The sequence below is a fragment of the Hypomesus transpacificus genome, chromosome 16, assembly GCF_021917145.1.
Source record: "Hypomesus transpacificus isolate Combined female chromosome 16, fHypTra1, whole genome shotgun sequence".
In the NCBI taxonomy this organism is placed as follows: Eukaryota; Metazoa; Chordata; class Actinopteri; order Osmeriformes; family Osmeridae; genus Hypomesus; species Hypomesus transpacificus.
The window spans coordinates 4,533,736-4,544,738 of NC_061075.1; the positions used below are offsets into that span (position 1 = coordinate 4,533,736).

General features: G+C 47.8%; 1 protein-coding gene across 8 annotated transcripts in view; it reads left to right on the top strand.

Annotated features, from left to right (window-relative positions):
- Nucleotides 1–10,417, top strand: part of LOC124478758 (ephrin type-B receptor 3-like) — a 50,745-nt gene extending 40,328 nt beyond the window's left edge. For 5 of the 8 annotated variants that reach the window (XM_047037178.1, XM_047037179.1, XM_047037177.1 and 2 more), the window contains exons 12-16: nucleotides 724–939; nucleotides 1,140–1,289; nucleotides 1,604–1,800; nucleotides 4,139–4,294; nucleotides 5,978–10,417. In XM_047037178.1, the coding sequence (XP_046893134.1) occupies nucleotides 724–939; nucleotides 1,140–1,289; nucleotides 1,604–1,800; nucleotides 4,139–4,294; nucleotides 5,978–6,086 (828 nt within the window). In that variant the 3' untranslated portion in view covers nucleotides 6,087–10,417. The remainder of the gene's footprint in view (nucleotides 1–723; nucleotides 940–1,139; nucleotides 1,290–1,603; nucleotides 1,801–4,138; nucleotides 4,295–5,977) is intronic. The other 3 variants (XM_047037184.1, XM_047037183.1, XM_047037185.1) reach the window with 1 other exon arrangement.
- The last annotated feature ends 586 nt before the right edge of the window (nucleotides 10,418–11,003 follow it).

Genomic DNA, 11,003 nt, shown 5'->3' on the forward strand with positions numbered 1-11,003 from the left:
ATAACCTGAGGCGAACATCTTTATGTCGACATAAGTCTGTTTTGCATTTGCTCAATTCAATTATTGTGTATTTCAAGCAAACAGGCCATCTTTGGTTTACTTTGAACTCAAAGCGTGTTCTACACACAAAAACCCAGAAATCAGATTGTCAGAAGCACTCCATATTTCCATATCTAAATCTCTGTGCGTGCCTATAGCACAATCCGACAAATACACCTAGCCCAACCTTCTTAATCTTCCTATTAGTTTCTCCCTCATTCAAGACTCTCCATGTCTGAAGAAAAGAGCATTACCTGCGGTTCGGCTGTAGCTAATATCTGACAAATGTTCCGCTCTGGCTATCCCTGACATTTGCAGAGAGCTCAGTTGCCCATGAATCACTGGCTCCCAGACATATCAAACACTAGCTGTCAGGAGGGAAGGGGGAGAGAAAGAGAGAGAGAGAGAGAGAGAGACAGGGGAAGGGGGACGCCGGTCGAGAAGGCGTGAGGAGAGGAAAGATTGATGAAAAGAAAGACAGAGGAGACAGAAGAATGAAGACAGACAGCAGACAGAGAGAGAGAGAGAGAGAGAGAGAGAGAGAGAGAGGGGGGGGGGGGGGGGAAACAACGAAATTAGCATGTGCTTCGTCAGAGTGTAAATGCAACCTGACCTTTTCCTCCTCTTTCTCTCCCTCTTCCTCTCTTTCTTTGACACACTCTCTATCGCTATCGCCGCTTGCAGCTCAACGACGGCCAGTTCACGGTGATCCAGCTGGTGGGCATGCTGCGCGGCATCGCAGCAGGCATGAAGTACCTGTCCGACATGAACTACGTGCACCGAGACCTAGCTGCCCGCAACATCCTGGTCAACAGCAACCTTGTGTGCAAAGTGTCCGACTTCGGACTGTCTCGGTTCCTCGAGGACGACCCCACGGACCCCACCTACACCAGCTCACTGGTGAGGCTCGGGCTTCGGTTTTGTGTGTGTCGTATGTGTGCGTGTGTGTGCGTGCGTTCTTCTGCGTGTGCTTTTTGTGCTTTTGCGTTTGGCGTCCCAATTTCTCAGCCGTGCGTTTCTCTCTCCCTCTTTTGTGTCTGATTGTGCGTGCTCCATCCCCCCAGTATTTCACGCTCACCTACTCATTCGCATATTCACAGGGAGGGAAGATTCCCATTCGCTGGACGGCCCCCGAGGCCATCGCCTACAGGAAGTTCACCTCGGCAAGCGACGTGTGGAGCTACGGCATCGTCATGTGGGAAGTGATGTCTTACGGCGAGCGGCCATATTGGGACATGAGCAACCAGGATGTAAGTTCAACCCCCTTGCGCTCGCTTTTTTTTCGACCCTGCTTATACCGTTTGTCTCTGTCGCGCGCTCTCTCTTTCTCTATCTCTCAATCTTTCTCTTTTCCTTTCTCTCTCTCTCCCCCTCTCTCTCTCTCTCTCTCTCTCTCTCTCTCTCTCTCTCTCTCTCTCTCTCTATCTCTATCTCTCTCTCTTCCTCTCTCTCTCTTTGTTTCGGTCTCTTGGGATCTCTGTCTCTCCCTCGCTGACTCTTCACACACATTCTCCTAACCCCCTCGTACGCCCTAATGACCCTCCCTCTCCCCCCCCTCCCCAAGGTGATCAATGCAGTGGAGCAGGACTACAGGCTGCCCCCGCCCATGGACTGCCCCACGGCTCTGCATCAGCTCATGCTGGACTGCTGGGTGAAGGAGAGGAACCTGCGGCCCAAGTTCTCCCAGATCGTCGCCACGCTGGACAAGCTGATCCGCAACGCCGCGAGCCTCAAGGTCGTCACCAGCAGTGCACAGTCTGGGTACGTTCAAAGCCCGGGTGTATAGGGGCCAGGGATATGCTGGTGTTAGCTAGTTAGCCGTGGCGGTTTGGTTAGGGTCGGAAGCTAACGACGGCGTTCTGCTAGAAGTATGCCGTGCCATTTAGCCTTGATAGCTGTTGAGAGTTTGACTGAGCTTTAAACTGAACGGGAATGATTTTGTCTGTGGAGTTAGTTGGCCTAGTTGATTAGCATGCACATTTGGTTCTACAGTGCGACCATAACTTAGGTGAAGTAGCTTTGCTCACATACCAGGTGAAGTGGTCCTTGAGAAAACGAAACACTTTCAACTGGACACTTCTCTCACCACGCACCTCGCTAAAACGTGGCCGCGTTGCGCTAATGTGTATTGACGCGGCAGTGTAAAGCACTCGAGGCAAAAGACCCGCCTACGGGGAGTTCGATCAATGAGCTCACACGTCTACATTTCGCCTTCGCACTACGCCGCATTCCTCAACACACCTCTTCCCCGGAAAGGAGGCTGGAGGGGGTGGTGGAAGGCAGGGCTGACCTACCTACCTGCCCCCCGCCTCAGGGCTGCCTATCCTGGGAGAGGACATGGGACCTGTCCTAGGTGGCGGCGGAGCTCTTAGGGGACCTGGAGCCGCCATAGTGGTACATACAATGATAGCTGAGAAGATTAAGCGTGGGTAATTATCTAGATTAAGGCGAGCGGAGGGGGGGGGGGGGGGGGGGGCGGGGGGGGGGGGGAGGGAGTAAAAGAGATGGGAATGCTTTTAATTAGTTGCTAACGAGATTTTAAACGGGCCAGTGAAGAGACGGCCTCCTGCCAAGCCTTAACGAGGGAGGCGTGAGGGATCAGGCTCTCGTCAGAGTGACATTAAGGCAGAGAGGTAGAGGTTATAAAAAGCTACCGTCCAACTGGGAGGAGCTGTTGCAGTGCCGTCTGTGCCTTCTGTATTTACTGCCTGCTGTGTGCAGGTGTTCGCGTAGGGGGGAAGAGCGTGGCGACCGAGAGATCGGAGGTGTGTGTGTGTGTGTGTGCGTGTGTGTGAACCCATGCACGTATGTCACGTTGATTTCCACAACACATACAAACACAGACAATGACCCCTAAAGGCCCTCAACCACCCGTATCGTCCGGAAGCCCCGTGAGAAAGCCGGATCACGAGCTCATTTGGAAGCGCTGACGGCTCTGAACCGTTCCACCCTTTTTTTTCCACTTCGCCTCATCCGTGTCCGAGGCGCTTCCGTCGCAACAGAGCCCAAAGTCGCCATCCTCAGGTGCTCCTCCGGGTTCCTTGTTTGGCAAGACGACACCAAAGGCCATTTCCTTGTCAGGGGCAGGTCTAGGCAAAGGTAACAATGCTAACAACGCTCTATTAAGAGCGGGTTGTATTTAGGGTTAATAACTTCTTCTAGCCCTAAGGCCCTGAAGTGCAGGCCTTATTAAAAAGCACTCCCCTCTATCCATCTACAGGCAGCCCTCTCCTCAATGGAGCCTCTGTATGGCTCTTATTAACTCGCTCTTCTCTTTGCTCCCCCCCCCCTCCCTCCTCCCCCTCCTCCTTCTTTAATTGTTAATGAACTTAATGCCATCAAAAAGACGACAAGGACCAACAGAGCAGAGAGCGCAGTAAGACAGTGGCTCTCTTTCTCTTCCCCCCTCGCGGCCTGTCCTTTCCCTCCCCCTCCATCCGTCCCTCCCCCTCCCTCCCTCGCTTCTTTCACCTTCCCTCGCATTTCTCTGTCTCGGTCCAACGTGGAGAGCTTTATTAAACTTCCACGGTGGCCCCTTGTATCTCCTGCGCTGATCAGGGATGGGTTTTGGAGTTGATGTTTGATTTGATTCCGAGGGCCTGTGCGGGTGGAGACAGGTGTAAGTCAGGGCGCACACACCCAGACACGCACACACATTTGTGTTTACATTCCCGAAATATCTCACGGGTGTCTGAGATTCTTGAGAAAATGTCTTTCCACCTCCACGGTATTGTGTTGCACACGCCCTTTCGTCTGGCCTCGCTCGTCACGGCAATGAGAGCGCGCAAGGCGCGCACAGACACGTGCGTTTTCCCGAACGGGCGCGCGGCATCCGTCGCCGGCGTTCAACAAACGCGCCATCCAGCGTCCAAGCCTCCAGTCCAGTCTCCTCGGTCGACAAAGGTGGCGTCAGTCGGAAACCACAGCGCAGCCCCTGGTCGGAGGGGGGTGGGGGGGCTGGGGGGAGGCGGGGCCGAGAGGTGGCGTTTGGGGGGGTTTGGGGGTGAGGTTCAGGTGGTGGAGGCGAGGCTTGACCTTAACCCTCTCTCTCTCTCTTTCTCTCCCTCTCCGTCCCCTCCCACTCCCCCCCCCCCTGTAGGGTGTCCCAGCCCCTGTTGGACCGCTGTGTCCCCGACTACACCACCTTCACCACCGTGGGAGACTGGCTGGACGCCATCAAGATGAGCCGCTACCGAGACAACTTCCTCAACGCCGGCTTTGCCTCCTTCGACCTGGTGGCCCAAATGACGGCAGAGTGAGTTCCCTTAGATCGGGAAGAACCCGCCGACTAACCCGTGGCGCGGGAGAGACGGCAAAACGAAAACACAGATTCTCCGCTCCTGTGTTACGATTGATGCCGCCGTTTTTGACCTACAGTTGACCACAGACGTGGTCGACAGCCGATAGCCAATATCCGTCTGGTTGCGATCTAGGAAATGGCGCGACAGAAGTCGTGGGAAATGGGAGCAGTTATGATCAAATAAATGAATTAGGATAATAATGATGAATACATCATCCTCATTAGACCCGTAATAGCGGACGGAGGTGGGGGTAATTTGTTTCAATTTGGCGAGCAGACAGGTGTGGCGTACTGAGGGTCTCTGCTGTCCTTAATGGCCAGTAATTCCTCTAATGGCTTTCATTTATTATCATTTTATCCGCCGTCGCTGCGGTGATGGGGAAGGCGAGCGGAGCGGGCAAAAAAACACAATTTATTTGTGTGAAATTGTAGCAATGCCAGTGTCAATTGGCAGTGTGCGTGCGTGCGTGCGTGTGTGTGTGTGAGAGAGAGAGAGAGAGAGAGAGAGAGAGAGAGAGAGAGAGAGAGAGAGAGAGAGAGAGAGAGAGAGAGAGAGAGAGAGAGAGAGAGAGAGAGAATGCACGAATGTGCAAAAAGATAGGACCGTAATGACCGCTGAGACAAGCGGAGGGCATGGTGTCTGTGAGGGAAATTGAATTTGCGTGTGTGTGAGCGTACGCTTCTGTAGCGGTATGTGTGTATGTTCGCGTGTGTGTGTGAATGGAGAGAGACGCAGACAGTGGCCGGACCCTGGCGGTTTGCTAATCGCCCCTCCAGACGTCAGCTGTGGTTTTGCTCTCGTCCTTGGTTATCGGCCGGGGGGATGGGGGGGGGGTTGATCAAGCTCCTAGGGATGGTCTCTTCCAGTTCACTGTACGAGGCCGTGGTGTTTCAACTACATTGTTGAAACGCTGTCTCTGACCAACAGGTGCACCATTTCATTCGCTGGGCACTCTAATGGACGTTTACAGTTCTTGACATTTCCCCTCTGTTTGTTACTTCGTAATTGAGTTCTGGCTTTTCGGTGAAAAGCTGTAAACTGAACCAATTGAGGGGAATTTAGAAGTCAGTTGAAATTGCTGATATATGATTAACATTCACAGTCGATTGATCTATAACTGTCCGGTTATTCCAAAAGCCTGGTTTACTTACTGGCTGTCTGGCGGACTGACTTCAGTGCTGTGAAGTACACCAGCTGCCCGACAGTAGCACCGATCTTTTTCAATTATTAACCCTCCATTATGACTCTCTCTCTCTCTCTACACACACACTACTCTACTGCCAGGCAATATAAGTATGTTACATTAGGTATCCATGCTCTTGGATGAATGTCAACCATGTTGTTGACTTGACCTCCAGAAGCCATTTTATGGGCCCCTGCTGATGCTCACCTGCTTCTGTTCCCTTATGTGGGCTCCTTCTATTTGCTCTTACTTAAGCTGGCTAAATGTACACAACACAAATATGTCGTTGCTTGAGTGTAAAAAAAATCCAGTCAGTCTATTTTCCATGTCATCAAAGTGTGCTGGCAACAGTTCTTAAGAATCATGCGTATGTTCCTAATGTGGTACCATAGACAAGTTGACCCCCTCTCTCCTCCTCCTCCTTTTTCACCCCTCTCTCTCTTTCTCCCCTCAGAGACTTGCTTCGGATAGGAGTGACTTTGGCCGGTCACCAGAAGAAGATCCTAGGCAGCATTCAGGACATGAGACTACAGATGAACCAAACGTTGCCTGTCCAGGTCTAAGACAAGCACACAGACAAACTGGAAGGAGAGGAACTGTGCCAGAGAGAGAGAGAAAGAGAGAGAGAAAGCCAATGGGACACCCTAGCTGCCTGACCATCTCTGCCAATCAGACTGGCTTGCAGTGCCTCTGAGTAGTCACGTTTATGGTTTTTTTTTTGTTGCATTTTTTGCTTCTTTAACTTCCATTTTCTTGTTCCCACCTCTCCCGGTAGAATTACTCTGTTCCTTCCAACAAGACATTGGTCAGGATTCTTTTGTACATTTTTTAAAGAAGAAAAAAAGGAATCCCATATCCCATCCGTGCCTCACCAGGACAAGTGTGGGGTGATGTTTGCATGCGAGCGTGTGTTTTTGTGAAGTCAGCCTGGGACTGAACCCTTGATATTTTGAACTTGGTCTTCCTCAAGTGAAAGCCCTTCTCCCTGACCCTCCAACCCCCCCCCCCCCCCCCCCCCCCCCCCCCCCCCACCACCACCACCACCAACACCACTACCCCCCAAGTTTGATCCTTAAAGCCCCATGATGGACTGAACACGTGGATTGACGAGAAAGAGTGAAAACTGTTTAAGTTCAAAAAGAGCGGAAAAAAGTGAATGAGAATTCACACCAAAAAAATATGTGTTTTGGACACAGTGGAAAAATCCTTCCCATGTTAGAACTTGTTATTTTGTGTGTGTGATTCTCCCCATCTTCATATTGAAGGTGTATTATGTAAAAGGGCACATGCCCGATAAGAATGAAGAGGAGGCAGACAGTCTGGGGTTCAAAGGTCAGAGGGTCAAAGAGGTCATGAGGTCTCATGGGAGCAGCTGAGCTGGTGACACCAGAATGGCTACGGGTCTAACATCCTGGATTGATCACTTACACAGACCTGAGAGAATTCAGGATGGTTCCCCATCTTGGGAACATTGGGTCATTACCTGTGTTTTCGTATCATAATAATTGCTGTTTATTTGTTTTATCAACACTACAGTACATATTGATTTTTTTGTCCAACATAAATTGGGAGATATGTGTTTCAAAAATGGCTGGTAAAACGTACTCCTGCTGGACGCTTTTTGTGATGGGGGAGAACGAGGATTGTGGCGACACAAATACAAAGACCGCTTGGCCTTTTGTGTGCATTTCCTGCGTGCGTGTGTGCGAGCGTTTGTGTTTTTTGTGTATGAGTGTGAATGAGCGAATGTAAGAAGTTGCACACAAGTACTGTACAATACAGCTTCAGCTACCCGCCACCGTGGAGAATTTACGCATGAACTGAACCGTGACAAGGAGCAATTATATCTGAATCAATTACACTATATTCTGTGGACAAACTGTTAAACGTTTTTTAGCAAATCCAAAACTTTGGAGATATATATATATATATGCATCGTTCAGAAACAGAAAGCAACCATGAGAGACACCACATTTTCTTTTTTACTATTATCCGAATTCACGAATAACTGAATTCTAGTTTAATTTTTCAATGCCCTCGAATGTATTTATTTACCCCTGCCTATTAGACTGTCGGCCATTTGAACTATGGACTTTTTCTTCTATCAATCACATGGAAGAAGTGACCCAAGAGGATTCAGCAAATGAATTGATGAATTGATTATACAAACAAATTGCATATAGAATTGGATATTGTATTTTTGTTGTTGTTCTAAACAGCCTGTACATGTTTTGTAACAAAAAATAAGATAAATAACATGAATCAAAATGGTGTTTTGAGAAACTGCTGGGAAAAGTGTCACTGTGAGATGATTTGTGTCTGGTTGGGTTAGGCCAAGCGTGGGGGGGGATGTGGTAGAGATCGAAAGCGTGATAAAGGAAGAGAAAGAGGAGGGGCTCACGCCACGATGAGGCCGTCGGATGCTCGTAATCCAACTGCTGGTGTCGCTCCCTACCACTTCCTGTGTGTGTACGTCAGTGAATGGCTGTGTTGAGTGACTGTGCGTTTCCAGGTCAACACTTTCAATTGACGACCCTACTGGATCTAGCTGTACCCACTCTGTTCTCATTCTTACATGAAAATGAGTTTTATTGTGTAGCCCTGTGAAGCTGTCAGTAGTTGTCTTCCATACACTTTTATCAAAGAAAAAGTCCTGCCTTCCCTATCTGTTCTTCAAACACACCCCTATGGTCAATAGAAATGTATAAAATGTCTGTACATTGCAACGTGTTCATTTACAGTAATATACAGCTACCAGATACCTCCTAACAGGATTCAACCCCATTTACCCCTGTATGGCTCAGTTACAATGGTTTACCACCAATGGGTTCACAGGCGGAGCTCTGTCAGACGGCCCAAGCAGTTTGTCCCTCGTCCTAATGAGCCCCTAGGCGGAGCTCCATCCGAAGGCCCAGCTCCATCAGAGGGCCCAATCTGCTCCTCAATGACTGGAACCTGTCGGCTCCAGTCAGACAAGTGGCCCACCAGTCCAAGCCTGTCAGGCTGATAAATGCAGCAGCTGATCCACAGCATCCAGGAAATGCACTCGCAGCCAGCGCAGACATATGGACGGCCGACCTATGATTATCTGTCTTTATTTCCTGTCCAGCCTGCAATCATCCTGTCTCAGTACTGGCTCTATCCTGATTAGTACAGTGCTGGATCAACAACCTTGGCCTGGAGAGAGGCAAAAATCTGGAGGCCACGTTGTAAACGATAGCAGCTGGATCACCTAGACCGTACCATTGGCGTTTTCTGAAGAGGGTTGACATGAGGGACAGGTTCTACCAATCGTGTGGGTGTTTGAAAAGTAGGGGGAGATGGTAGCTGTCTGCAGTGCTGATCCTACAGATTATCCAGACAGTGTCTGTGAAGTTTCTGGATAGGGCTTAATCAATATATTAGTTCTGTGTGTAATAATAGTGTGATGTAGTGTCCGTTCATTAAGCCTTGCCATATAACTCTCTTAAACCTTTTAGTCAACCCTGTGACAGGCATCAACGCCAAAATATCATGTGTTCCGAATTACTATCACTTTTTTCTACCCTTTGAGTACAGATGAGAGTGCAAAACGGGTTTAGTAACCCTCAAAATTTAGAATGCACGATAGTAAGTAGCAAACTTGATAGCGATCATAAAACTGCACTCCACTCGCTTTGGTCCTTTACATAATGGCCTGTGCCTAACAGTACGGATGTCTTTAAAGTCCTTTTACATGCCACAACGAGCATATTGACTTCGAAGCTGCCAAGTCAGTCAAATATATTTGAAACGCCTGTTTCTAGAAACCAAAACATCGACGAAGGCAGTGGAATAAATGAGAATACAGGTCAGAGCAATCACAAATTCACTGACTGAAATCGTCCGGCAAAAATATTCCGCCCCACTTTCCCACTTAATCAGACAACCACTGTTACTAACAAGCACGCAGCGCCCCCCCCCCCCCCCCCCCCCAAAAAATAAAATAAAACATAAAACAAGACAGTTTATGAACGTGAATAGACAGGGGGTCTAAACACAATCAGATGGTAGACATGCCCACTCGTGAAACAATGGCAGTGCATGGCTTGTATGAAGCATTGATGAGGTTGGGTCCTGGCTTGTGGTTTTACTTCACAAACACTGAACGTGAGGGATGAGCTTCTACGCTCTTGCACTTTCTAACAAGTGCTTGCAGATGAACAAAAAAAAAAGCGTTTTACTTGTTTAGTTGAAGATGGTTCATGGATTTAATTTCAATTGTCATACCAACCATTAATCCGCATTCTTTGTACTCATAGCCTGGTTTCTCTGCTAAATGCTGACGTGAGGACAGAATCAATGCTTATGTGTGTGCCAGTGTGTATGTGTGTGTGGATACAAGTGCTAGTATTATAGTTTTCAAAAGCACCAACGCAAGCAGCAGTGTTCAACTTATGTTCAACATAGTCCCACTCTCTCTCTGTGTGCCAACAAACCCTTCTTTCAGTATTCTGGGGCTCCATTCTATCCCAACATTCCCTCTCTACCCCATGTGATCCCCCCATCCAACTCCACGATTCTATCCCCTAACCTTTTCCCCTTGATTTTTTCTTTTCACATTTTTTGTGTTCATCTGTCACTGTTTTATATGACTATATACAACTTTTTTAAACAAGCTCACTTAACATGCCTGTCTTCTCGTCACTTTTGAAAATCCCTAGAAAAAAAGAAGTGAGATGTTTAAGAGTACTGTACATGTATTGTAGGGAAGGAAGAAACCGTTGAAAATGCAATTGTTTATTCCTGTTTGAAAGCATTGAGATGTATTTAATGGTGCAGAGTCAGACATAAACAACAAATTGATAAAAATGATGCATTCTTGTAGAAATATTTTTAAAAGACCCTTTTGCAATTAAATTATTTAAGAAATGTGTTACACTTTCTCGTCTGAGTCATTGAGTGGTGAATTCATATTAATTTAGGAGTAAAATGTGTTTCTTCTGCAGTACAACTGAATCTGAAATATGCTAAACCATATGGTTTTGTAATTTCTCTATGAGAAATATGCAACTCTTTTGGGGGAAAACGGATTTCTCCCTCTTAATCATTTTCGGCATTTCATAACACTTGAGTACTTACATTTTCTAAACAGTATGTCTCTGTTGATAGTCCCAGAACTTCAATTCAAGATAGTGATCTGCTTTAAAATAAACAAACTACACTCCCAGACATAACTTTTCCAACTTACGCCAATACCCGGCATACCAGGAGCATTCACGTTTTTTTTATTTTTTTATTTTGGTCTCCACCTACATCCCTCAACCTTTGTGTTTCAGTTTCAGACTGGATTAAAGTGTAGCCTTTCCTTTATACTTGAAAATGCCATAGGGTATTTTAGTCTGACGTCTTTCATTGACATCAATTTGGGTGAAACACAAGGAAAGAACCTTTTAGTCACGAGGGCCAGAGTAGACAGAGTTAAGCTAATCTGGTCCTCTAGTTGCTAAATTCAATAGTAA